The following is a 26908-nucleotide window of genomic DNA, read 5'->3' on the forward strand; positions in this document are numbered from 1 at the left end:
AACAATGATACTGGTTTCATAAATTAAGTTGGGAAGTGTTTCTCCTGTTTTATTTTCTGAAAGAAATTCTTTAAACATTTGGTAGAATTCTCCAGTGAACCCATCTAGACCTCAAGATTTTTTTTTTAGGAATTTTAAAATTATGAGTAAATTCTTAACAGTTATAGGGTTACTCAAATTATCTATTCCGTATTAGTGACTTATGGTAGTTTGTATGTTTTGAGTTGGACCATTTCTTTTGCATTTTCAGTTTTTAAACTTTTTAAAAAATATTTTATTTATTTATCCATGAGAGACACAGAGAGAAAAGCAGAGACATAGGCAGAGGGAGAAGCAGGCTCCACGCAGGGAGCCCAATGTGGGACTCAATCCCAAATCTGAGGATCATGCCCTGAACCAAAGGCAGATGCTCAACCGCTGAGCCACCCAGGCGTCCCTTCTTTACATTTTCAAATTTGTGGTCATAGTATTATTCTTTGGACGTCCACATGGTGTGTCATGATCTCTTGTTTCATTACTGATATTGGTAATTGTATCTTTCCTCTGTTTTCTTTTTCAACCTTAGAGGTTTGTTAATTAAATTGATGTTTCAGGGGTCAACTCTTTGTATCATTGATTTTTTTCTATTTTTTTGTTTTCCATTTCATTGATATTTGCTCATTATTTCCTCCTGCTTGCTTTGCATTTATTTTGCTCTTTTACTAGATTTTTAGGTGAGAGTTTGGATGATTGATTAGAAATTTTTCTTCTGTTTTTAATTTTTAAAATTGAGAGATAATTGACATTATATTAGTTTCAGGTGTAGAACATAATGATTCACTATATGTATATATTATGAAATGATCAAATAAGTCTAGTTAACATCCATCACCACACAGTTACAATTTTTTTTCTTGTGATTAGAGCTTTTAAGATCTATTTACTCTCTTAGCAACTTTCAAATATACACTAGTATTAACTATTGTCACCATGCTGTACATCTTCTTTTATAATGTGTACATTTACTGCTATAAATTTCCCTGCCAGCAGTGCTTTAACTACATCCCACAAATTATGGTATGATGTATTTTCTTTTTTTGTATGATGTATTTTCATTTTCATTCAATTCAATGTATTTTTAATTTTTTTGTTGAAAAAAAAATTTTTGTTGAGACTTCCTCTTTGACCCATGGGTTATTTCAGTGTGTGTTTAGTTTCCAAATGTTTGGAGATTTTCCTATTTTTTGCTTTTGATTTCTAGTTCCATTCTATTGTAGTTGAAGAATATACTGAATCATTTCTAGTCTTTTAAATTAGTTGAAGTTTGTTTTATGGTCCCAAATAAGGTCTATCTTGGTATATGTTCTGGGGCACTTGGAAATAATGTATTCTGCTTTATAGGATGAAGCGTTTTATAAAGGACAATTAGATTCTGATGGTTAATGGTTTTGATGAGGTCTATATCCTTGTTGAGTTTCTGTCTAGTTCTATCAATTGGAAAGAGAAGGGTGTTGGAATTTCTAACTGGGATAGTGGATTTATCTATTTCTCCTTTCACTTTTATCAGTTTTTGATTCACATATTTTGAAGCTCTGTTGTTTAGTATATATATACAATTGCTAACATTTATTGGGGAATTAGGCCTGTATGTAATATCATTATGTAATATGCCCCTCTGGTAAGTTTTTGCTCTGAAGTCTACTTTGATAATAATATATCCATTCCTACTTAATATTGTATAGTATTTCTTTTCCATCTTTTTATTCTTGACTTGCCTCTATCGTTTTTGAAGTGAGTTTCTTATAAACAACATAGAATTGGGTCATAGTTTTTTAATACCCTCTGTCAATCTCACTTTTTTAAAAGATTTTATTTATTTATTCATGAGAGACACACAGAGAGAGGCAGAGACATAGGCAGAGGGAGAAGCAGGCTCCCTGAAGGGATTTGATCCTGGGACTGAGATCATGCCCTGAGCTGAAGGCAGACACTCAACGACTGAACCACCCAGACGTCCCTGTCAATCTCACTTTTAATTGGATTATTTAGACCATTTACATTTTCTGTTATTATTGCTATGTTAGGGCTTACATCTGCCACTTAATTTTTTTGTTTTGTTTATATTTTTCATTCTTCTATTTTCTGTTTCCTGCCTTACTATTGATTACTTGAACATGTTTTAGAATTCCATTTTGGTTTAATTATAGTATTTGTGAGAATACCTCTTTGTACGGCTTTTTTAGTGGTACATACATATATAGTCTACTTGTCATTTTACCTGTTTTTGTGAGATATAAAAGCCTTTCTCACGGTGCCTGGGTGGCTCAGTCAGTTAAGTGTCCTACTTTTGGTTGCAGCTAAGGTCTTGATCTCAGGGTCATGAATTCAAGCTCTGAGTTGGACTCTATGCAGGGCATGGAGCCTACTTTAAAAAAAAACCTTTCTTCCTGTATATCCCTTAACCCACCCTTACTTGTAATGTAATTGTCTTAAATTATTTTATCTACATAGATTTAGAACCATATCAGCCTGGGTTATAATTTTTGTTTAAACCATCAAACATAATTTTAAAAACTTAAGACAAACAGGAAAATCTATTGTATTTACCCATATTTTTGCTTTTCTATTTGTTGTTTCTTCCTCCCTGAGGTTCCAAGATTCCTTCTTTTGTCATTTTCTTTCTGTTTAGAGAATTTCCTTTAGCTGTCCATTTAAGGTGGTCCGTTGGCAACAAATTCTTGGAGTTTTCCTTTTCAGTATCTTAATTTCCTCTTCATTCCTAGAGGATATTTTCACTAGCTATAGGATTCTGGGTTGGCAGTTCTTTTCAGTACTTGAAAAATACAGTGATACTTTGTTCTTGCCATGATGTATCGTCATGGTTTCTGATGATAAATCTGTCATTTAAGTAGTTTTCCCTCTATAAGTTAGATGCTATGTTTCTCTTGCTGCTTTTCAAGATTTTTTTTTAATATCTTGGTGTAGACATCTATTGTTCTATCATCTGTTTCAGTGATTCTTATCTATCTGCTCTGTTCTCCCTAATCTTTTCACTTAGCTTTACATTTTGGTTATTGTTTTTTTTTTTTTCAGTTTTCAAATTTCCATTTGGTTCCTCTTCATATCTTCTGTTTCCTTGCTGACGTTTTCTATAAATTTCTTTTCTTTTTTTACCCCCCGTTAAGGCTATTTTTTCACGTTTCAAGCGTGTTTAGTTTCTTGTTGATGCATTATTATCACAGATGCTTTCGGTCTTTGCCAGTTAATTCTAATATTTCTGTCATCTTGGTATTCTCATTTTTCACTCAGTTTGAGGCCTTCCTGGTTCTCGGTAGGATGAGTGTTTAATTGAAACCTGGACGTTTTCATATTATATTATGAAACTCTGAATCTGATTTACACTTTTTTTTGCTTTAGCTGGTTTAATTTGACATTGCTTTAGCAGCAGAAGAAAAGGGTGCTGCTTTGTTACTCTAAGGTGGGAGTAGAACTTCATTTCTCCCTTGTGTCTCCATTGCTAACCAAGGCATGGGTCTCCTAGTTACTGGTGGGTGAGGATGGAAATTTCTGCTCCCAGTGTGGTTTTCAGTGTCACTGTAAGGAGAGGATTCATACACTGCTGTCAGGGATGAAAAACCTGGCTCCCTACTTGACCTTCTCTGATACCACTCTGGTGGGGTATTAGGACACCTCATTCCAGTCTCATACGGGTAGAGAAGTTTAGGCTCCTTGCTTAGTGTTTAGTAAGTAGGAAATGGGGCCACAGTGTTTTGTGTGGTGTTTGATTATACTAGAGTGGTTATTGTCTAAAAGTTTTCTGTCTTATTTGTCTGCTCCTTTCCTTGTCTTTCGTCTACAGAGCAGGCTTTTATTAGGGCTTTTATGGGTAGGATCTATATCCATTGTTATATCAACATTGCTAGCCAATTCAACTCCAAGCCTGGGAAAGACAGTGCAAAAAGAAAGCCTGTATCATTCCTTGGGTCTCAAGATCTCTGTTTGCCTTCTTCTCACCCTTTCTTAGAGTCTTCTTATGTTTGTTTTATATATAACGTTTTAGTTAAACAGGGGTTTTATTTGAATAAGGAAAAGTACATGTATCCTATTTTCCTGGAAGTCCTTAATTTAATTTTTATATTTTAACATCTCTTAATCTCCTGAGTTTCTCTCTCTGGCCAAATAGACTTTTTCATCTCGAGATCCTTAATTCTTTTTTTTTAAGATTTTATTTGTTTGTTTGTTTATTTATTTATTTATTCATGAGAGACACACACACAGAGAGAGAGGCAGAGACATAGGCAGAGGGAGAAGCAGGCTCCATGCAGGAAGCCCTATGTGGGACTCCATTCTGGAACTCCAGGATCATGCACTGAGCTAAAGGCAGGCGCTCAACCACTGAGCCAGCCAGGTGTCCCCCTTAGTTCTTTTTATACTTTTATTATGGTTTATATTTTTAAGGAATCATTTTTTTCATAAATGATTAGTGAGTAAAACCATTATATTTCATTAAATAGCAATTCTTTTCTATTGATTTGAGATGCTGTCTTCCACATACAGCAAATTATATATGATTAGTTCTACTTCCAGACTTCCTATTCTCTTCTATTGATCTGCCCTTTATAGTTCTAATATCACCATTTTAGTTATTGTAGCATGCCCCACTATCTTGTAGCATAGGGCCACCTTTCCCAGTCCTGTTAAGAAAAATCTTGACTATTTTCTAGGGCCAACAATTTATTAAAATAGTTGGTTGACAGCCTGGGTAGCTCAATCAGTTAAGCATCTGACTTTTTGTTTGTTTGTTTGTTTGTTTGTTTTTAATATTTTATTTATTTATGATCGACAGAGAGGGAGGGAGAGAGAGAGAGAGAGAGGCAGAGAGAGAAGCAGGCTCCATGCACCGGAGCCTGACGTGGGATTCGATCCCGGGTCTCCAGGATCGCGCCCTGGGCCAAAGGCAGGCGCTAAACCGCTGCGCCACCCAGGGATCCCTGTTTTGTTTTTTAAATTGAAGTTTGATTTGCCAACATATAGTATAATACCTCAGTGCCCATTACCCAGTTACCCCATACCCCTGCCTGCCTCCCTTTCCACTATCCTTTGTTCATTTCCCAGAGTTAGGAGTGTCTCATGGTTTGTCACCCTCTCTAATTTTTCCCACTTATTTTCCCTCCTTTCCCTTATAATCCCTTTCACTATTTCTTATATTCCCCATATGAGTGAAACCATATGATGATTGTCCTTCTCTAATTGACTTATTTCACTGAGCATGATATCCTCCAGTTCCATCCACATTGAACCAAATAGTGGATATTCATCCTTTCTAATGGCTAGGTAATATTCCTTTGTGTATGTGTATATATATACACAATGAAGGACATCGAGGCTCCTTCCACAGTTTGGCTATTGTGGACATTGCTGCTATAAACATTGGGGTGCTAGTGTCCTAGCATTTCACTGCCTCTGTATCTTTGGGATAAATACCCAGTAGAAGCATCTGACTTTAGCTCAGCTCGTGATCTCAGGGTCCTGGGATTGAGCCCCACGTAGGGCTCCCCAGTCAGTGGGGAGTCTGCTTGTCCCTCTGCCCCTCACACCACTCATGTTTTTTTCTCTCTCTCTCTCTCAAATAAATAAAATCTGTAAAATAGTTGGCAGTTTCTAATGTTCTTAAACATCAAGGAATTAAGGGTGATTTGGGTATCGTTAGTACTAGATGGAGAAAATTATATAAACCCTTCCTCTAGTCCAGTGGTTCTCAACTGGAGATGATTTTGCCCCCCTGTCCTATTTTTGGTTGTTGAGACTGGGGAGGTGCTACTGGCAGTAGTGGGTAGAGTCCAGGGATGCTGTTGACCTTGGAAATAAAACAGCTACTTATTTTGCCAGCAAGATATGTTTGAATAGCAGAGGAATTACAATTTGGGACAAGCAGTGTATGGCAAAACCACAGGCAAGTCTGGAGAACAAAGGAGGAGAAAGCCCTTTTCTAGAGGAAAGGGGGGAGTTGGGAGGGGCTGTTGTAAACCGAAAGTCCATTGGAGTTAATTGGGAGATTGAAGTGTGTGGCTTTTCATTCACTGAGTTTTGGAAGTCTCTCATTGGCTGGGCTGTTGTTGAGCAAGGAGAAAATCTTCCTCCTGCTGGAGTAGTAAAATAGGTTTGTTTTCTTGTTTTCCTTTTGGGCCTGCAAATGGCTGCAATAAGTGGTATGATGTGAGAGCTCCCTCTCCTGGCCTCCCAACCCCATTTTAAATGAAGTTTATTTTATTCAGTTTCACACTGCAAAATATCCTGCAGTGCACATAAAAGAAAACCTTGTGTCCCCTACACTCAGTACCTCTGACACCAGATAGGAGAGGTTCTTCCCACACTAATCAATTCTCCAATTCTGGACACCAGCTGGGTTTCCTACATTTAGTTATGATGCTCATTACCTGGAGTTACCACAGACCACACATTTTAAGGTCTCAGTTCCACAACTGTCTACTACTTCAGAAAACAATTGTGAGCTCCAGGTTATGTCATTTGTACTTCTCACCAACTTCTTAGAAGTTGGGGGTTCCCATGACCCCCTCCTTGGGTCACTAATGTGCTAGAACAACTCACAGAACTCTAGAAAATCCTTTACTTACAATTACTGGTTTATTATAAATGTTACAACTTAGGAACAACCAAATAGAAGAGATACACAAGGCAAGGTATGGGGGAGCGGCCTAGATCTTCCATGTCTTTTCCAGGTGTTGTCACTGTTTTAGCACCTCCATGTGTTCACCAACCCAGAAGCCCTCCAAACCCCCTCATTTAGGGTATTGATGGAGGTTCTATTAAGTAGGCATGATTGATTAAATCATTGGCCAGTGGTGACTGAACTCAATCTTTAGCACCTCCCATTTCCAGAGGTTAGAGGGTGGGGTAAAAGTTCTAACCCTCTCATCACTTGGTTGGTTCCTCTGGTAACCAGGGCCCATCCTTAAGGGCTCCTTAAACTTCACCTTATTAACATAAATCAGGTTTGGTTGTTAAGGGCTTGTTATAAATAACCAGAGGCTCCTTTCACCTTTATTGCTTCTGGAGCTATTTCAGGAACAGGGGACAAAAGCCAAATATTATAACAAAAGATGTCCCTAACACTTTTGTCACTTAGGAAATTACAAGGGTTTCAGGACCTGTCCAGGAAAGGGGACACAGAGTAAATATACATTTCTTATTATATCCCAGCATAGGCTAGTCCTCTGCAACAAAGAATTACCTGGCCCCAAATGTCAGTAGTGCCATGTTGAATAACCTTGCTCTAGTTCTATGATTAGGAAAACAAAACCATCTCTTAAATCCTTTCTTATTTAAGAGAAAGATTCCTCTAACTTAAAAGCAAATCATATTAAATGGCACTTGCTTCCTTAGTTACCTCTGGGTATATGATTTAAGGTCAGGCCCTGAAATTATGCCAGTACCCAAGACAAATGATCAGGATTTAAAATATGGGCATAAATCAAGTGCAAATTCAATTAGCACTAGTGAAGAAGTTTCAATAATATGGCCAGTTATAAATACAAACATCAATAGTGTGCCCATGTTTAAGCAATAGTAATTGGTAAATATATATAATGAGAAAAGGTCCATCAACAATTTCAACCAAAAATTCAAAATGCCTAGCAATAAACTTTTAAAATCTGCATGGCCTATATAAAGATAACTCCAAAATTCTACTGAGGAATATAATAGAAGACATTAATAAATGAAGACACCTAGTGAAGGCACAGACTTGATATACAAGATTGTCATTTATCTCCACATTAACCTACACATTTAATGTAATTCTTAAAAAACCATAATGGGAATTGTTAAAAAACAAAATTCAATCAAGTAAATTTGAAGATCCAATTGGCTTTTTAAGCAATTCATGAATTGGGCAGCATCCCATCTAGCAAGAAGAGTGATGCTCTGAGAAATTGTACAAAATGAAAGGTCTTTGTGGGAATGAGGGTCGGGCAAGAAGTTACTAGTAAAAGAAAAGAAAGGTTTCTGGCCAGATGTCTTTTGGGTGGAAGGAAACAGCAGGGTTGTTTTTTTTTTTATCATGCAGATTACCTCCCTTAGTGCTGATCAGGAAATTTCAGATTGAGTTTTGAAAGGTCACATTTCTGGAAAAGATTGAAACTATAATTGAGTTGAGTGGTTTCCTGTGGTGGTGAACAAATCACTCCCAAATTGGGCTTTTTTTTTGAGGAAGGAAGGAAGGGAAAAGTGGGACTTGACTATAGTTGAATCTAAAGTTTAAATGGGGAAATAAATACATGAGACTAGTTAACTCCCCACCTTTTTTTGAAAGTGCACATACACTTTGGGGGCAGGGGGAGGGTCAGAGGGAGAGGGAGAAAGAGAAATCCTTTTTTTTAAGATTTTATTTATTTATTCATGAGACACACACACACACACACACACACACACACACACACAGAGGCAGAGACACAGGCAGAGAGAGAAGCAGGCTCCACGCAGGGAGCCCGACATGGGACACCATCCCAGGTCTCCAGGATCAGGCCCTGGGCTGAAGGTGGCGCTAAACCGCTGAGTCACCTGGGCTGCCCAAGAGAAAGAAAAATCTTAAGCAGGCTCCACGCCCAGCCCAGCACAGTGCCCAGTGTTGGGGCTCAATCTCAGGACCCTGAGATCATTACCTGAGCTGAAATCAAGAGTTGGTTGTTCAACCAACTGAGCAACCCAGGCACCCCTCAACTCTTGTTTTTATTTTTTTTTAAATAGGAAAGAGACACTTCTCTTTTTTTTTTTTTTTAGTTTTTTTTTAATTATTTTTTTATTTATGATAGTCACAGAGAGAGAGAGAGAGAGAGAGGCAGAGACACAGGCAGAGGGAGAAGCAGGCTCTATGCACCGGGAGCCCGATGTGGGATTTGATCTTGGGTCTCCAGGATTGCTCCCTGGGCCAAAGGCAGGCACCAAACCGCTGCGCCACTCAGGGATCCCTCAACTCTTGTTTTTTGAGGAAGTAATGATGGAGTACTTGTAGGAAAATACATAAAAATGTATGTTAACTTTATTCTCTTCCTATAAATTTAAAATATTGTGTAACAAAATAAATAAATAAAATATTGTGTAACATAAGAGCACATGAATTCTAGTGCTGTAATAATTGAAACTTTCTTGTAGAACATTGATAGAAAAATTAATGAAAAAATTTAAAGTACAGAAATAAACCTGGGTCTATGAAGATGGCATTTCAAATCTGTGGGGAGAGAGGATGCAGTAGTGAGTAAATGAATTTCAGTAGCTGGCTAAACAGCTGATTTGGGGGAAAGGGGATTAATTTTTGCCTAAGAAGATCATCAAAAAGAAAACCACAGGGCCAAAATGGTATCACGTAGGTGAAGGCCCCAAGTCAGTAAACCAGGCCTTAACACCTAATCCAACTGCAGTTTCAACCTCCCCCAGAAATCTAAGTCTTAACTAGCCAATCAGGAGTTTTCTGATAAGCACCAATGAGGTAATCTGTCAGTGGGCCCTCTCAATCTCCTGAAAGAAGATGAGGTCATCTGCATCAAAAGATTCCCTGCCCTTTCCCCTAAGAGAAGGTTATCTTGCCTGAAACAATTCTTTCTTTTCTTTGCTTATCATTTTCTTGCCCCACCTTCCTTCCTATAAAAACCTTCCATTTTGTACAATTCCTTTGAGTGCCTCTCTACCTGCTAGATGAGATACTGCCAGATTCATGAATTAATAAAGCCAGTTAGTAGATCTTCAAATTTACTCCACTGAATTTTGTTTTTTTAAGAAGAGCAGCCAAAAGAAATACTGGGTGATTTAACGATAGAAAATGAAACAATAAACATTTTTTTAAAAGCACAGGTAAATATGAAAATATGTAAATAATATGTCTTGGGTTGGGGAAAGGACCTTTATGTATAATTTAAAAACATGTAATATATTCAGTCAGGTGGTTCAAAAATGACTGTACATAGTACACCTAGGTATACTATGTCCCATCTACCTGGTATTACCCCTACTCCCTCCACTCCCTCCATTCAACTGACCACTGTAATTGTATGTGTCCTTGTATATATCTTTCCACAGTTTCTTCATGGATTTGCTAGCAAATAAAAAATATTCTTAAGCCCTCTACCTTTATTTTTGTTTACATAAATGATGCATACACAGTACTCTGTACCTTGCCTTTTTAATCTTACAAACTTTATACACTTACTTTAAACATTTTGGAGATCTTTTCACATCTGTCAGTATATAGACAGCGCCCTCAGTATTTTTTGTTGCAACATAGAATCCCATGGCCTAGACGTGCTATAATTTATCTAGTCCTTTGCTGCTAGGCATTTAGGTTGTTTCCTCATTTACTAATACAAACAGTGATGTCATGGCTCTCATTTTACATGTCTTTTTATTTTTTATTCTTTTTAAAGATTTTATTTATTCATGACAGAGAGAGAGAGACAGACAGACAGACAGACACAGGCAGAGGAAGAAGCAGGCTCCATGCAGGGAGCCTGACGTGGGACTTGATCCTGGGTCTCCAGGATCACACCCTGGGCTGAAGGCGGCCCTAAACCACTGGGCCACCAGGGCTGCCCTACATGTCATTTTATATGCAAGTGCATCTTCACCGATACATTTTGAGAAGAAATATTAGTGGCTCAAAAGATAGGTTCATTTAGAATTTTTCGAACATTGGCCACTTGTTTTCCAGAGGGATTATACCAATTTACGTTCCTGTTAGGACCCTCAGAAGCTGTTTGTTTGTTCACAGTGTCTTTAACACAGTGTGTTTGTTACTAGTTTTTTATTTCTTACCATCTGTTTGGTGAAATTGTTCTCAATATAGTTATAATTTGTGATTTTCTCCTAAAAACTAGGTTAAACACCTTTTATATCTTTAAGAGGGGAAGGCATTAGAAACATAATATGGAGACATAAACCAGAAAGGAAAAAATGATGGAAAGATTTGACTACATAAAACATAAAACCGAAATAAAAACACAAATGACAAACTGGGGTTGGGAAATTTTTGCAACATTTTTTAGAGGGGGGAGGGGCAAAAGGAGAGGGAGAGAGAGAGATTCTTAAGCAGGCTCCATACCCAGCATGAGATGGATGCTGGGCTCTATCTCACAGCCCTGAGATCATGACGTGAGCTGAAATCAAGAGTCAGTCGCTCAAACTGACTGAGCCACTCAGGCATCCTACAACATTTGACTAAGTAGCCTTGATATATGTTTCGATAATAAGACAATACTCTAATGAGAAAATCAGCAGATGACATGAATAGCCAATTTTGAATGAGGAAATTAAAGTAGCCATTAAACCCATAATAAAAATTTAGCCTCACTACTTGGTAATGAATTATAAATATTAGAACATCTTTTCTGTAAAACTGGCCATCTCTTTAAAAGTACACTACACGTTTCTAGATGAAACAGGGATACTCTACAATACACATTTTAAATGGTTGAAGGTATGTGGTAATGTTTCCAATTCCTTCCCAGCATCTCTCTGTCCCCTTCACCATCAGTGACCCTAGATCTTTTGGATAGCAGAGTCTTGTTATGTATTGCCATGAGTTGTTCAGCAGTTGGATGTAGGCAGCAACAGATTCAAGTGCAGTTCCTTATTAAGTACTTTTTCTTTTTGAAGAGGAAATAAAATGTAATTATATATTGGAGTCTGGAAAAAATGGGTTCAATTCAGCGGCAACTTTCATTGGGCACTTACTACCATGTGCCATGTACAATGGTCTAGAAAGGGGATGAAAAGATAAACTTCATTTTTAGTTAACCAGTGAATCTCATTTGTGTCTTTATATACTTCATTTCTCTAGCTCTATTTTTTTATACATTTTCCTTGAAATTTTAAAGAGGCGGGTAATCTGTTCTTAAAACTTTATCCCAGACTTCTATGTATTCCTTTTTTCAGAGTTTTATTATTATGTAATTCATATGCCATCTAATTTACCCATTGAAAACATACAATTAATTGGCTTTTAGTATATTCACCGAGTTGTGCAGTCATTACTGCAGTCAATTTTAGAATATTTTCATCTCCCTTAGAGGAAACTCCATACCCATTAGTAGTCACTGTCTATTCTTCCCTCCCCCCAGTCCCTGACAACCATTCATCTGCTTTCTGGCTCTAGATTCCCCTATTCTGGACATGTCATCTAAAAGGAATCATAAAATATGTGCTCTTTTGTGATTAACTTCTCTCACTCAGCATAATGTTTTTAAGAGCTCATCTGTGTTTTAGCATATCACAGTGTTGCTTTTCCTTTTTGTGGCCAAATAAAATTCTGTTGTATGGATATACCACATTTTATTTATTCATTCATCAGTTGATATTCATTTGGGCCATTTCTACCTTTTATCAGTAAGGAGTAATGCTGCTATGAACATTCATGCACATGCTGTTGTGTGGATATATGTTTTCATTTCTCTTGTGTAGATACCTAGGAGTAGCATTACTAGATCATATGACAATTCTATATTTAACACATTGAGGAAATGCTAGACGGTTTTCCAAAGTGGCTGTACCATCTTACCTTCCCATCAGCATTGTGTGAGGTTCCCAATTTCTCCACATCCTCACCAACACTTGATATTTGACTTTTTGATTATAGACATCTTAGTTGGTATGAAGTAGACTCTCATTGTGGTTTTGATTTTTAATTTCCTAATGACTAATGACCTCGAGTCTGTTTTCATGCGTTAGATAGATGGCCATTTACATCAGCAACTTGGTATCTTTTCAACCGTTCTTTTGTAGTCCCATCTCCCTCTGGACACAGGCTGGAAAGAATCTCTACTTTTAAGGATTTGCGTCATTAGATTTTGCTTACCTGGATAATCCAGGATAATCTCCCTATCTCAAGGTACTGAACCTTAATCACATCTGTAAAGGCCTTTTTGTGAAGTAAGGTAATATGTTGCAGGCTCTGGGTATTAGGAGGCAGCTATCTTTGGGGACCATTTTTCTGTCTACCATACCATCTTAAAAATACTAAATCTTCTGATCCACAAACATGATATATTTCCATTTATTTAGGATGTCTTTAATTTCTTGCAGTGATGTTTTCTATTTTCCCGGGTATAAGTCTTGCATGCACTTCTCTTGCTAGATTTGCTCCTAAGTATTTTTGAGAAATTATTAGTGGAATGATATTCTTAATTTCATTTGTGGATTATTCATTGCCAGTATATAGAATTGTAATTCATTTTATTTGTGTTGGTCTTGAATCCTGCAAATTTACTGAGCTTGTTTGATGTTCTAATAGATTTTTTTGTGGCTGCCATAGAATTTTCTATGTTCATGATCAAGTCACCTGTGAATAGAAATAGGTTTATTTCTTCCTTTTTGACCTAGATGCCATTTATTTTTGTTTTCATATCTAATTGTTCTCTCTAGAACTTCTAATGTATTGTTTGGAAGAGCAGACATCTTTGGTTCATTCTTAATAATAGTGGGAAAGTATGCAGTTTTTTTATCATTAAATGTGATGTTAGCTGTGGTTTTTTCGTAAGTGCCCTTTATCATGTTGGAGAAGTTCCCTTCTCTTTGTAGTTTGTTAAGCATTTTCATCATGAAGCTGTGTTCAATTTTCTCAAATGCTTTTTCTACTTCTGTTGAGATGATCCTGCTTTTTAAAAATAATAGCATAATAGAGGTATAATTCACATATCTTAAAATTCACCCTTTTAAAGTGTGCAATTCAGTCTTTTTAAAAAAACATTCACAGAGAGTAACCATCATCACGGTGCAATTCCAAAATATTTTTATTACCCCAAAAAGAAACCTGGTACCCATTAGCAGTCACCCCCCCCCCAATTACCCACTCCCAGCTCCTAGCATGTACTAATCTATGTCTTTTGATTTGCCTATTTTGGACATTTCTTATAAATGGAATCATACAATATGTAGCCTTTTGTGCCTGGCTTCTTTCATTTAGGATGATATTTTCAAGATTCATCCAAGGTGAGTACTTGGTTCTTCTGATCTCAGGCGGAGGACTATTCAGCTTTTTCTTTCCCTCATTGCCCCTGGTAAACTAGCTGGCCTACAGCCTCAACTGTTACTCTTATGGAGCTACTTGTTTCCTCTAAATTGCTTAGCACCAAAAAAAAAAATTGCTTAGCACCAAAATCTCCACTTTCTTTGAGATAGAGTCCTTTGGCTTTAATTTCCTCATACTCCTTTTTTTTTTCCCCTCATACTCCTTTTCAAATAAAGTCAATTCTTTTGGGTATAGCTTGGGAGCTCTCTCTGTTTTTAGGGGCCTCCTTTTACCCCTGGGCAAAATCTTTGAAATAGTGCTTTGGGCACTGTGCAGGGCCAGTTTCCTCTGACCCTCTTGCTTATCACTTCAGGCATGGAACCTCAGTGCTATAAGGCAGTCAGAGTAGGGGTGATGGGCCTCCTGTATTCTTAACCTGTTGTGCCTGGTGTAGGGCCTCTGTCCTATGAATGAGGGCTGACTAAAGGAAGGGAGTCCCTCAACTTTTGGCTGTACTCACCAGGAATTTCAACCCATTAAATCTTTGTTGGAGGTGATTTGCTGGCTGCTTGCCTTGCCCAGTGAAATATTATATCCCTTAGTTGGGATCTGGGGCCACGTCACTATTGTTGGCCATTCCTGCCTGGAGTGTGACTTTCTTCAAGGTTGGGGGGGGCAGTATAGAGGGAAGGTAGGGAGTGGGTTGTGGTTCATATTCTAGACTCCCACTGGTATAACTGAATCTTAGCAGATTTTCTTGAATAAATGTTCTTTATTTGCTGTGTATCTTTAGGATGATTTCCTGAGATTTCAAATTGTTTTTATTATGTTATTGTTGTTGTTGTTATTATTATTATTACCAGTTATGGTTGTTTCACTGAGGAATAGGTCCCCAGGACTTCTTGTGTTGCAGTTCTAGAAGTGGATCCGATCCCCCACTTAAATTTACTTTTTCAGTAAAGTAGAATTTCTTATGATGGTGCTAGAAGGCTGGCTGTGCTAAGCAGTACTGATAAAGTATTTTTTTTTTAAATCAGGCTTTTATTATGTTTTGTTTATTAGATTTCAGAGTATCTGATTTTCCTTGATTTGTTTCAGTTTCTTCATATAAATGTACCTTGTTATAATGGTGTTTTATATTTGAAAAATTATTCTTTGGTGACATATTTTTCTGCTTGTTACTTAGATTTTTAGGTTTGGCTTCAGCATCGGCTGCTGACGCCACTACTTGTTCAGGCACCATGCTGTTTACTTCAACGTCAAATGCTTCTACTTCTGCTGCTGCTACTGGGCTCTCTTGTAAGTTACTGGTTGCAAAGAAAATATTGTTATTTCGCATCAAGCCATTTAACTCACTTTGCCAATATAAGCTATGGAACTCTTGGATCTCATAAATTATCATTAAGCTCCAACCCATCTGTAATTGCTAATATCAATAGTAGTTTTGCTTCAGAACCTAATTGTCATGGCTTTAGCTGTGAATTTTGTGTTAACATGATTATTCCAGCTTAAAAGTTACAATTTTAAGCATATAATTAATTAACATTGTAATGTTTTGAAACAACTTCTTGAAGCTAATGGGAATAGGAATTGTGGGAGTTTTGCCAAGTATGTCTGAAGGGAAGAAGTCTTATTATCCATGTGAATAAGATAAAATGGGAATTAAATGTTGGAGCCTTGCTATCATGTGTCTTTTTAGATAGAGCAGGTTTGTGGTCCTTACATTTTATCTATCAGAAGTGATGGATGACAGAAGGACCAGTTTTAGGTTTTAATTGACAGTGTGTGTTGCCTTGTGGCTTCTCTCCATGAAGAGGAACATCTGGATGCTTTGAGCTGAGAAGTGGGATATTAATTATCTTGTAATCCCAATTTCTTTGCTATATATCTTACATTAGTACAATAACAGATGTTGAGCAATTCTTTCTTACAGGTCCATATAAGCTGACTCTGCTTTTGAGATATCTTCACAGTACCATGACATTTATCATTAGACTTCGTTATTTTAATTCTAGCTGTAATATGATCCCCGGACAGCCCTATTATAGCAAGATTGTCACATTCCTGGGAATAAAACTTTCTGGGAATTACTCATGCCTAGTTCAGGGTGAAAAATAATGGTCTGTCATCCCTATCCTCTTGTGAAGTTGGCATAGTTACACTTGGGTTGTATTTTCTACCTAATAGACTTCCAATTTTGAGACACAATTAGCCTTTTGATACATGTAAGCAATATCCTTGTCCACCACAACAGATTTTGTGAATATGACCATGCCTGAGGCTGAAAGTTATAATTGTTGAATGCATTCCATTTTCAGCCAAAGACTTGCCCTCTGACCTCTGGCAGGCTTGTTTTCATTCCTGTCTTTGAGGTCCTTGCCAAATGAAAAGAATTCTCAACCATAGTATATGTAACCTCAATGAGGTAAAACATATATAAAGTTAACTTATTTTAAGTGTACAATTCAGTGATCTTAATAACTATATATCTTACATTAGTACAATAACAGCAAATGTTGAGCAATTCTTTCTTACAGGTCCATATAAGCTGACTCTGCTTTTGAGATATCTTCACAGTACCATGACATTCTAGTTTTAGAATATTTCTGTCATCCAAATAAGATCTCTCAGTCTCAGATGACTACTAATCTATCTTCTGTCTCTGTAGATTTGCCTTTTCTGCACATTTCTTATAAATGGATTTACCATAGGTTTTTTTTGGAGTTTATCCAGAAGTTTCTAAAAGGCTCTTCAGATGAAAAAGACTCTATAAATTATTCACTGTTTTTAAATTAAAGTGTAATGGGTAATATTATGTTATTCTCTGCAGTTGGTGCTCCAGCAACTTCAATGGGCACATTTGGTGGCATAACTTTGGGATTTGGATTAAAATTCCCTGGAGCAGGTGGAGCAGCTCATACTGCATCTAGTAAGATTTTAGAATTACTGGGGTGTATTCTGTGTTTGGATACTCATTGGAAATGTGCTGTGTAACAAGCAGTAAGTAAGTTGTATTCCATAGTTTTTAGGACTAAGTAAGTTTTGATCATTTCATCATAGTATGCAAAAGGTACACCAATAGTGATGATTGCCAAAGTGTAGTGAGACATTTGATACCAATGATGCTACTTTCTTTGAGATGACCATAATCAATGCTGCTATCAAATTCTTGTCAACTTTTAAATTTAATAATTTTTATTATTGAGCATAGTGTTTACATTGACCCAGTATATTAGGATTGATAGTTCTTTTTCCCTTATGCTTAATTTAATTTTGACCTGTGTTAAAGTCGACCTTCTGCAAAATTGATTACAAGAGTTTCCATCCTAAATTTGTTTCTGCCAGTTAGGAGATAGTTAGGTTGTCAGTTGAAGAGAACTTGGATAGTCGTAGCCTTATAGTTTATGGTGAGCTGGGTGGTCAGGGGTCAGTTGTTACTTAAACCTACCACTTAAGTCAGACTCCATCCTAGGAAAGTATTATTTATTTTATTTGAAAAGTTTATGTAAGGCTGAATAAATCTTTCCTCAAACCTGGCATAAATGAAAAGTCACTCTCTTTTAAATTTAAATTATTTCTTAACAGAGATGTCCACCATCTATGTATTCTTTTGCATGATTGATACTTAACTGTGTTTCTGCTATGTACTAGGCAACTGGGCAACCCATGAGAGTTGTGAAGAGTGTGTCTTGAGAACTTTATAGGTTACTGTATTTACAAATAGCATAACCCATAATTTCCCCCGTAAAATGCTGAACAAAGAACTGATTCTTTCAGCCATGGGTTGAGTCACTGAAATATGAATTGGCAGGCTCTTCAGTGACTCTGCCATAACCCATCATCCCCTCTCTAGCTAGGTCTCAGATTCGGTCCTGTAAACTGGTACCTTTGCTACTAACCTATCCTTCCTGGCCATTCCATCCACCATTCCCTCATATACCCATCTCCCCATCAGACATATCTCAATTTGACACCCTTACCTCAGAGTTGGTTTTTTCCCCTTGCTCACTTTTCCTTTTCCCCAAGCATATTTACTAGCTCAGACTCTTTTCCTCACAAATCAGCCTTGTAGGGCAGTTTTCAAGGGGCTGTGTCTGCAAATTTATTGTCATTTGGGATTATTCTCTGCCCTAGGTATAATCAGCAAGTTTTAAGAGAAGCTTGCTTGTTATCAGTTTTATCTTTTGTATGGAAAATGTTTGGATAGGAAAATTGGATAGTAGGGTATTTTAAAGGATGTTTTCACTATTTTATATAACGATCTTTAAGACCATCAGAATGAGATTTATTTAAATGCAAATGTGTGCTTCCCTTTTACTACATGGATAATATACAGTTGACTGTATTTAGTTTAGACCAAAGTCATAACTTGCAAAATCAAACTGTGATGGAACCTTCATTCTCAAATCCATTGCTTTTTTGGTATTAATTGAAATACTATTGTTATTTGAGTATTATCTCCTATGCCAGAGCTAATTTACACCTTTTTAAAATGCCATAAAAGATAAGGAACAAAGATAAATACTGTTTAAAAAGGTTAAAATAATCATACTATTTTTTTATGACTCAAGATTCTTTTATGTTTAGGCTGACAGGTATTAATTTCCTGAAGGTATTATTCATCATCTTTGTGGAGATGTTTTGGTAGTGATGGTAGTTGCTTTTTTTATTATAAAAAATCATACACACATGTATATATATGTATATACATATAACACTGTCTCTAGAGTGAACAGTTTGGTGTTTATCTTTCCAGCCTTTTTTAAAACACATACAAACATACATTGATTTGTTTTACAAAAATGAGATCATTATAAATACACACATACACATAATCCTAGAATCTGCTACTTTCTTATGTATCATCTTTGCACATCTGTCCATGCTAGGAAGTCCAGATTGCTAAAAAAAAAATACAGCTTTGGGTGAAAAAAGCTTCCTAAGAAGAACTTTTTCTTTTTCTTAATTGTTTTTTTGTCTAGCATGTAGTAGTTACACAGTGTTTGAACGAATTAAATAAATAAAGGTGGGGTCTCGATCGTGTGATTAAGTTTCAGTATTTCTGGGGGAAGTTTCTTTTCAGATAAGATTTTTATCTCAGATGATTTCAATGACATAGGATTGTAAGAATGCCCCAGGGGATCCAATCTGTCATCTTCCCTATCTATCACTCCAGTGATAAGTGACCCCAGGGATCCTTTGTGACTGGGTACCCTCTTTCCCTGTAGTGTTGATTCCACCCTTAAGAAGGTTAACCCAAAGAATGGAGGGCATTCTTGTAAGCATTTTTGTGGCCAAAAGGGAAATGGAATCTCTTAAAAATCTAACCCAGGTATTGTAATGGCACTGAACTTTAAAGAAACTGGAATTTAAGAGTTCTAAAGGCAGCTTTAGGGACCTAAATCTATTGCATAAACATAATTCAGCTCTTCTCCCTTATTCTTCTCTTTTCTAACTTCTCATTTGTTTCCTTATCTCTTTTTCTACTGTACTATTTTAAGTTATTCTTTTTTTAAAGTTTATTTTATTATTTTATTATTCTTAAGTTTATTTATTTATTTATTTATTTATTTATTTATTTATTTATTTATTTATTTATTTATTTTTATGACAGAGAATGAGAATGAGCAGGGGGAGGGGCAGAGGGAGAAGCAGACTCCCTGATGAGCTGGGATCCCAGGACCTTGGTACCATGACCCAAGCTGAAGGTAGAAGGCACATGCTTAACTGACTGAGCCACTCAGGTGCCACTTACCTTATTCTTAATTTTGACTTCCTCAGACTCCTTAATTCTACTTCTTTTCTGTCCTCTGTTGGTTCTTTCAACCCCCCTGCCTATAGTCTGATTCTTTTCAGACTTCTGGAAATATTTCCAAATTTCTGCTTACAGTTTGATTCTTCCCATATTTCTGAAATATTTCTATGTTTCTACCTATAGTCTCATTCTTTCCGTAATTCTAAATTTTTGAAAATGAGATTCTGACCTATTTTATCCCTGCTTGGCTAGAGCTTTCTATGCCAGACCCTTGTATAGGCTGCCAGTAGTATATGGGAGGAATACTGTACTTCAGATGCCCACTCTTGTCCCAGTCAAATGTGAACCAGGAGGAAAGGACAGAATTAATGGTATAAAAAAAAAAGAGTATCTGAGCTTGATCCCTCAGCAAGAATGGAGTAGTCCAGTTTCGGTCAATATAGTTCCATGCATATTTTGGCAGGCAACATTATTTATGTATTTATCTAGTATGGCCATTAACCTGAAAATTTTGCTAATTGGGAAAGCAAGGCTATTGTAAAACAAACAATTGTGTACATGTTATAATGTATTTTTATAATAAATTTCTTGTTACAGAAGCAGCATCTATTAATTACCAAGAACATTTGCAAACACAGAGAACCAAAAAGAAGAAAAGAAAACATTCACAGTCCCCATCAGCCACAGTTTTCTGTGAATTCTTCTTTTAAGTGCTCAGTGTGTAGGAAAAACCAAAAGTGCTATAGAAGTTCTGAAAACCAAGGGATAATGATGGAGTTGAAGAGAAGTGGGTGACAGATATAGGGGATGGAAGAGTTTGAGTTAGGCCATGAAGTATATTCAGGATTTCATCTAGAGAGGGCTAGGTATTCTAGTAGGGGTATGATGAAAAAAGACACATAAGAGAGAAGTTTGGGCTGTAGATGAAGCTTTTAGAGGCTTTTACCTATTAGACTGGTGAAGATATATTGCCTGGTATGGGCTATAATTTAGAGAAACAAGCCCTCTCCCCTACTGATAGAAATGTAAATTGGCAAAATCTTTTTGATTGGGCACTTTGGCAAGATATATTAAAATATACAGGGCAGCCCCGGTGGCGCAGCGGTTTAGCGCCGCCTGCAGCCCAGGGCGTGATCCTGGAGGCCCTGGATCAAGTCCCACCTCAGGCTCTCTGTATGATGCCTGCTTCTCCCTCTGCCTGTGTCTCTGCCTCTCTCTCTCTGTCTCTATGAATAAATAAGAATCTTAAAAATAAATAAAATAAAATATACAGCGTGCTGATCCTTTGATCTAGAGATTTCATTTCGAGGAATTAATTACACAGATATATTCATGTAAGTATGCAAAGATACAGATGTACAGAGAGTTTGTATAAGATTGCAATTATTCTTTCCTTGGAAATTTAGTAGAATTTGTTAGTGACGTTATCTAGGTCTGAAGGTTTTTTTATGGGAAGAATTTTGAGGATTAATTCAATTTCTTTAATGATTATAGGCCTGGTTAAGTTGTAAATTTGCTTTCTCGACACACATATCCAGAATTTTTTATTTTTAGCAGAAAGGTTAACCCAGGTATCTGGCCTGCTGTATGTCACTTCATATTATTTCATATTACAACAATGTTGAGTGCAAACCCACACAACTTTGAGTTCAATTTCACATTTTAAAAAATGCTTCTATACCTTTTATCCTGAATGATCAAGGACTAAATAAAATAAGCCTTTAATTTCTTACTAACATGCATTTTTATTTTCCAGCTACAGCATCAACAACGACTACTACCACTGTTACCACGACCACCACTACTACAACCACTAGTGGCTTTACCTTGAACCTAAGGTCACTGACATCAGCTGGGATTAATAACATTGTTCCAGTCGGTATTAATTCTCTACCTTTTACTTCGACTGTTAAGTAAGCCTGTTTATTTGAAAATTTGTGTGAATTTAATTTTATTTATCATGTACAAGGTATGATTTGCTTGTATAGCTTTAGAATAGTGCTTGAAAATTAGGCAAATTACTCAGTCATAGGAGTAGATGAAGGATTTCTATAGCTTAGGAAGTTGAACACTTAATAGCACACCTATATTTTATTACCATTATATTATTACTATTATTAAGAATAGCTGACATTCACTGTGCAGTTATTATGTTTAGTGATGTGACAGTGCTTTGCAAACATCATAGCATTTATTCCTCACAATAACTTTATGAGGTAGTCAGTGGTTTTTGTTCCCATTTTATAGATGAGAAAACTGGAGTGCATAGAAATTTTATTATCTGCCTCTGGTAACGCTTGAGCCAGGATTACAATTCAGGCAGTTGAGCTCCAGAGACTGTATTCTTAGAATCTATGCCATGTTCCTCTCTAATTGTTTTTTAAATTAAACTTTTTATTTTGAGACCGTTGTAGATTCACATGTGCTTCTAAGAAATAATCCAAAAAATTCTGTGTGTCCTTTACCTGATATCCCCCAGTAATAACATCCTGCAATGCTAGAGTACAGTGATACAATCAAGATACAGGACAGTTCCATCAGCACAAGGATCCTTCCTGTTGCCCTTTTATAGCCATACTCACTACCAATTCCTCCTTTCCCTGACCCTGGGCAACAATGAATCTGTTCTCTATTCCTATGAATGACATTTAAAGAAACGTTATACAAATAAATTGTATATTATGTGACCTTTGAAGATTGTTTTTTCCCCTAGGCATAATTCCTTGAGATAAGTTTGCCATGTGCATCAATAGTTGTTCTTTTTTATTTTTGAGTAGTGATCCATGGTATTGAAGATATACTATAGTTTAACTATTCACTTGTTGATGAACTTCTAGGTTGTTTCCAGTTTCTGGCTGTTATGAATAAAGCTGCTGAGAACATTTACATGCAGGGTTGGGTTTTTGTTTTTGTTTTTGTTCTTTTTTGTGTGTGTGTGAATATAAGTCTCATTTCTCTGGGATCAGTGCCCAGAGTGCAGTTAACTGGGTGGTATGGTTGTTACATGTTTATTTTTTTAAGATACTGCCAAATTCTTTTCCAGAGTGGCTGTGCCATTTTACAAACCTGACAGTAATTTGTGAGGGATCCAGCTTGTCCACATTCTTACCAGGTTCTGGTGTTGTCGCTACTTTTTATTTTAGCCCTTCTAATAGATGTGAAATGTTATCTCATTATGGTTTTAATTTGCATTTCCCTGATGACTAATGATGTTGAGCATCTTTTCATGTGTTTATCTGCCATCAGCATATCCTCTTTGGTAATGTGGCTGTTTACGTCGTGTCTTTGTCCATTTTCTACTTGAATTTCATTTTTACATTTCAAGTGTTGAGAGTTTTATATATTCTAGATTCAGTCTTATGTCAGATATGTGGTTTATAAATATTTTCTTTAAATCTGTAACTTGTCTTCTCATCTGTTTAATAGGGTATTTTGCCAAAGAAAAACTTAATTGATAAGATCTAGTTTATCAATTTTTCTTTTAATGGACCATGTTTTAAATATTTTTAAAAACTTATTTATTTGAGAAAGAGAAAGGGAGATAGTAAGAGAAAGCAGGAGCAGGGGGGATAGGAAGAAGCAGTCTCCCCACTGAGCAGGGAGCCCAACATGGGGCTCAATCCCAGGACCCTGGGATCATGACCTGAGCTGAAGGCAGATGGTTAACTGACCGATGTATAATTTTTTATATACATTTTTGAATTAGTTTGGTAGTATTTTGGTTGAGGACTTTTATATTTAAGTTCATGAGAGCTATTAGTCTGTAGTTTTGTTTTTTTTTTTTTTCGTTTTTTATTCTGTTTTTGGTTTGGTATGTGGATAATACTAGCCTATAAAATGATCTGAGAAGTATTGTCTTCTCTTCTGTTTTATAGAATAAATTGTATAAAATTGTGTATAAAATTGTATTTCTTAAATATATGGCAGTGAAAACTTGGGGCCTGGGTATTTTTTTTGGAGGTTTTAAGTTACAAATCAATTTCTTTAATGGTTCTAGGACTATTTAGGTTATCTGTTTCGTCTTTCATGAGTTTTTGTAGTGTATGGTATTCAAGGAATTGGTTTGATTTTCTAAGTTGTTGAACTTATGAATATAAAGTTGTAGTTTTCCTTTTTGCACTTTTTAAAAAAGATTTTATTTGTTCATAAGAGTGAGAGGGAGAGGCAGAGACACAGGAAGAGGGAGAAGCAGGCTCCATGCAGGGAGCCCAATGCAGGACTCGATCCCATGACTCCAGGAACCTGCCCTGGGCCAAAGGGAGGCACTAAACCTCTGAGCTACCCAGGTGTCCCTCTTTTTACACTTTTATTTTTTTCTTTTTTTTTTCTTTTTACACTTTTAATAGCTGTTTCATTTCTTATGTTGGTATTCTGTACCTTTCTTTTATCAATTTTATTCATCCTTTTCGAAAGAAGTAGCTTTTATTTCAATGATTATTCTGTTTTTCATTTTCAGTTGCATTGATATCTACGATTTATTATTTCTTTCTTTCTGTGTTGGGTTCATTTTGCTCTTTTTCTAAGTTCTTGAGGTATGAGCTGAGATTATTGTTTTGAGACCTTTCACTTTTCCTAATGTAAGCATTTAATACTATAAATATCCTCACCATTGCATTAGCTGTATACTGCATATTCTTTTTTTTTAAAGAAAAGATTGATTTCTAGTTTGATTCCATTGTAGTTGGAGAGCATGCTCTATGTGACTTCAGTCCTTTTATATTTGTTCAGGTTCATTTTAGGATGAAGATAGAGTTCTTGGTAGATGTTCCACAGGTACCTGGAAGTTGTGTTTTCTGCTATTGGGTGGACTATTTTATTTATGATGATGAGTTCCTACTTCCTTGTATTTTCAGATCTGTAACCTTGCAGCTTTTGTTTCTATCGCTTCTTTCAGATGTGGAGAGCAGCAGTTTGAAGTCCCCAACTAGAATTGTGGATTCTTCTGTTTCTCCTTTTAGCTCTACCAGTTTTGCTTTTTATATTTTTAAGGTTCTGCTGTTTGGTTTGGTTGCTTACACATTTAAGATTGTTGGCCTTCCCTGGTGCTTTGATTCCTTTATCATTATGCAGTGTCCCTCTTTGGTAATTTTCTTTGCTCTAAAATTGACTTTATCCATCTCTTTTAAAAAATTAATCTTGCATGTATATCTTTTTCCATCGTTTTACTTTCAACCTATTTGTGTCTTTGTATTTCAAGTGAGTTTCTTATAGATAGCATTTGGATGGATCATAATTTTTATCCACTCTGCCAATTTCTGCCTTTTAGTTGGTATATTTAGCACATTTACATATAAGCAATTTATTGATATGTTAGGGCTCAAGTCTGCTATTTTATTACTTGTCATTCGTTTGTTACTTCTGTTTTTGTTTTTCTTTTTTTTTTTTAATTTTCCTGTGGGGAAAAAAGGTTTGGTAATTCCATTTAGCTCTCTTTACTCTTCTTACCTTTTAAGTTTGTCTCAAGTATTTCTTCCATTTACATTATGTGGTGTTATACTTTTTGCTTCAACCATCAAATATGACTTAAAAATTCATGAGAAGTAGGATAGTCTATTATATTTACCCTTTTTGTTCATTTTGACTTTTTCCTTTATGAAGTTCCAAGCCATCTTCTGTTTTCATTTTCTTTTTCTGATTAGCTAATTTGCCAGCAACAAAAAAATCTTGCAAGAGAATAGCTTTATTTTCCTTTCATTTCTGAAGGACATTTTCACCAATTAGAGAAGTTGTGGTCAACAGTTTTTTTTTTTCCTTACAGTACTCGAAAAATGTTGTGACACTTCCTTTTAGCCTCAATGGTTTAAGATGAGAAAACTGCTGTCGTTTGAATTGGTATTACCTTTTAATTAATGTGTTGTTTCTCTCTGGCTACCTACAAGATTCTTCTCTTTCTTTATCTTTAGTTTTCAGAAATTTAAGTATTATGTGTCTTAGTGCAGATTTCTTTGAGTTATTCTTTTGGGGTTTGCTCAGCATCTTAAATTTGTAGATTTATATCATTTGCCAAATTTGAGTTTTCACCTTTATTTTTCAGAATACTTTTTCAGTACCATTCTCTCTTTTCCTCTCTATCATCCTCCAATGATAGGAATGTTATCTCTTTTATTATCATCCTCTAGGTTCTTTAGATTTTTTTCATTTTTTGTGTTTTTTATCCCTGTGCAGTTCTGTAAATTCTATTGATCTACTCTCAAGTTCACTGATTCTATCCTTTGTCATCTTCACTCCAGTATCAAACTCACTAAGTAAGTTTTTTCTTACAGTTATTTTAATTTTCAGTTCTATCATTTCCATTTGATTGTTTTCCATAACTTCGGTTTCTTTGCTGAGATTTTCTAGTTTTCATTTGTTTCTGGATAATTCGCAATTGCTTGTTGGAGCATTCTTTGATGATTGCTTTCAAATTCTTTTCAGAGAATTCCAACATCTGCTACCTCTCCTTGTCAGTGCCTTTAATTGTCTTTTCTCTTTTGAGTTGTGATATTTCTGGTTCTTGATAGGACAGGTAATTTTCAGTTGTATCCTGGACATTAAGTCTATTACGTTAGGAGAGTCTGGGCCCTGTTTTATTTTCTTTTTTAAATCAGGAACCCCTCAGTCCTCTGACCCCTTCCTCATGAATGTGGGGCAATGGGTCACGCCACTTCTTTGCGTCAAGTTGGGATGTTGGCTTAGCTTGCAGCTGGGTCTCTGGACCCCAGAACAAGAGGAAGTGGGGGACCACTCATACTGCTTAGTTGCTGAAGGGTGGAGGCAGAATTTCAGCTTCCTTTCGGGCACCACTGGCACAGAAGGAGTGAGGAAGCAGGATAGCAATGTTCTGTCTCTTATCACTTCATTTAGCCTTTTGATGCTGGTTTGGTATGGAAGCTTGGCTCCCTACTGGGGCCTCCCTGACACAGGCTCTGTAGAGAAGGGGGTCAGAGTGCTGACTAGCCCTGCTTTGCTCTCCCTCCTTCAGTCTTGATTTTCCCCAGTAGGTTGCAGAGGTTAAGCCCCGCATCAAGCCCTGCTGACACCAGGGTGGTGGGATGTGGAGTCCTGACTAGCTCCAGTTTGCCTCACTTTGTTCAGTCTCAGTCATGCCAGGTGGGCACAGAGGTTAGCTCCCCATTGGGTCCCACTGACACCGAAGACAAGTGGTGAAGCCCAGTGGGAAC

General features: G+C 36.5%; 1 protein-coding gene across 9 annotated transcripts in view; it reads left to right on the forward strand.

Annotated features, from left to right (window-relative positions):
- The window catches only part of NUP62CL (nucleoporin 62 C-terminal like), a 94178-nt gene that overhangs the window by 38695 nt on the left and 28575 nt on the right, over positions 1-26908 (forward strand). For 5 of the 9 annotated variants that reach the window (XM_072818236.1, XM_072818238.1, XM_072818239.1 and 2 more), the window contains 3 exons: positions 15180-15292; positions 16824-16922; positions 21505-21661. In XM_072818236.1, the coding sequence (XP_072674337.1) occupies positions 15180-15292; positions 16824-16922; positions 21505-21661 (369 nt within the window). The remainder of the gene's footprint in view (positions 1-15179; positions 15293-16823; positions 16923-21504; positions 21662-26908) is intronic. The other 4 variants (XM_072818240.1, XM_072818241.1, XM_072818242.1 and 1 more) reach the window with 1 other exon arrangement.

Source organism: Canis lupus, chromosome X (genome assembly GCF_048164855.1).
Source record: "Canis lupus baileyi chromosome X, mCanLup2.hap1, whole genome shotgun sequence".
Classification (NCBI taxonomy): domain Eukaryota; kingdom Metazoa; phylum Chordata; class Mammalia; order Carnivora; family Canidae; genus Canis; species Canis lupus.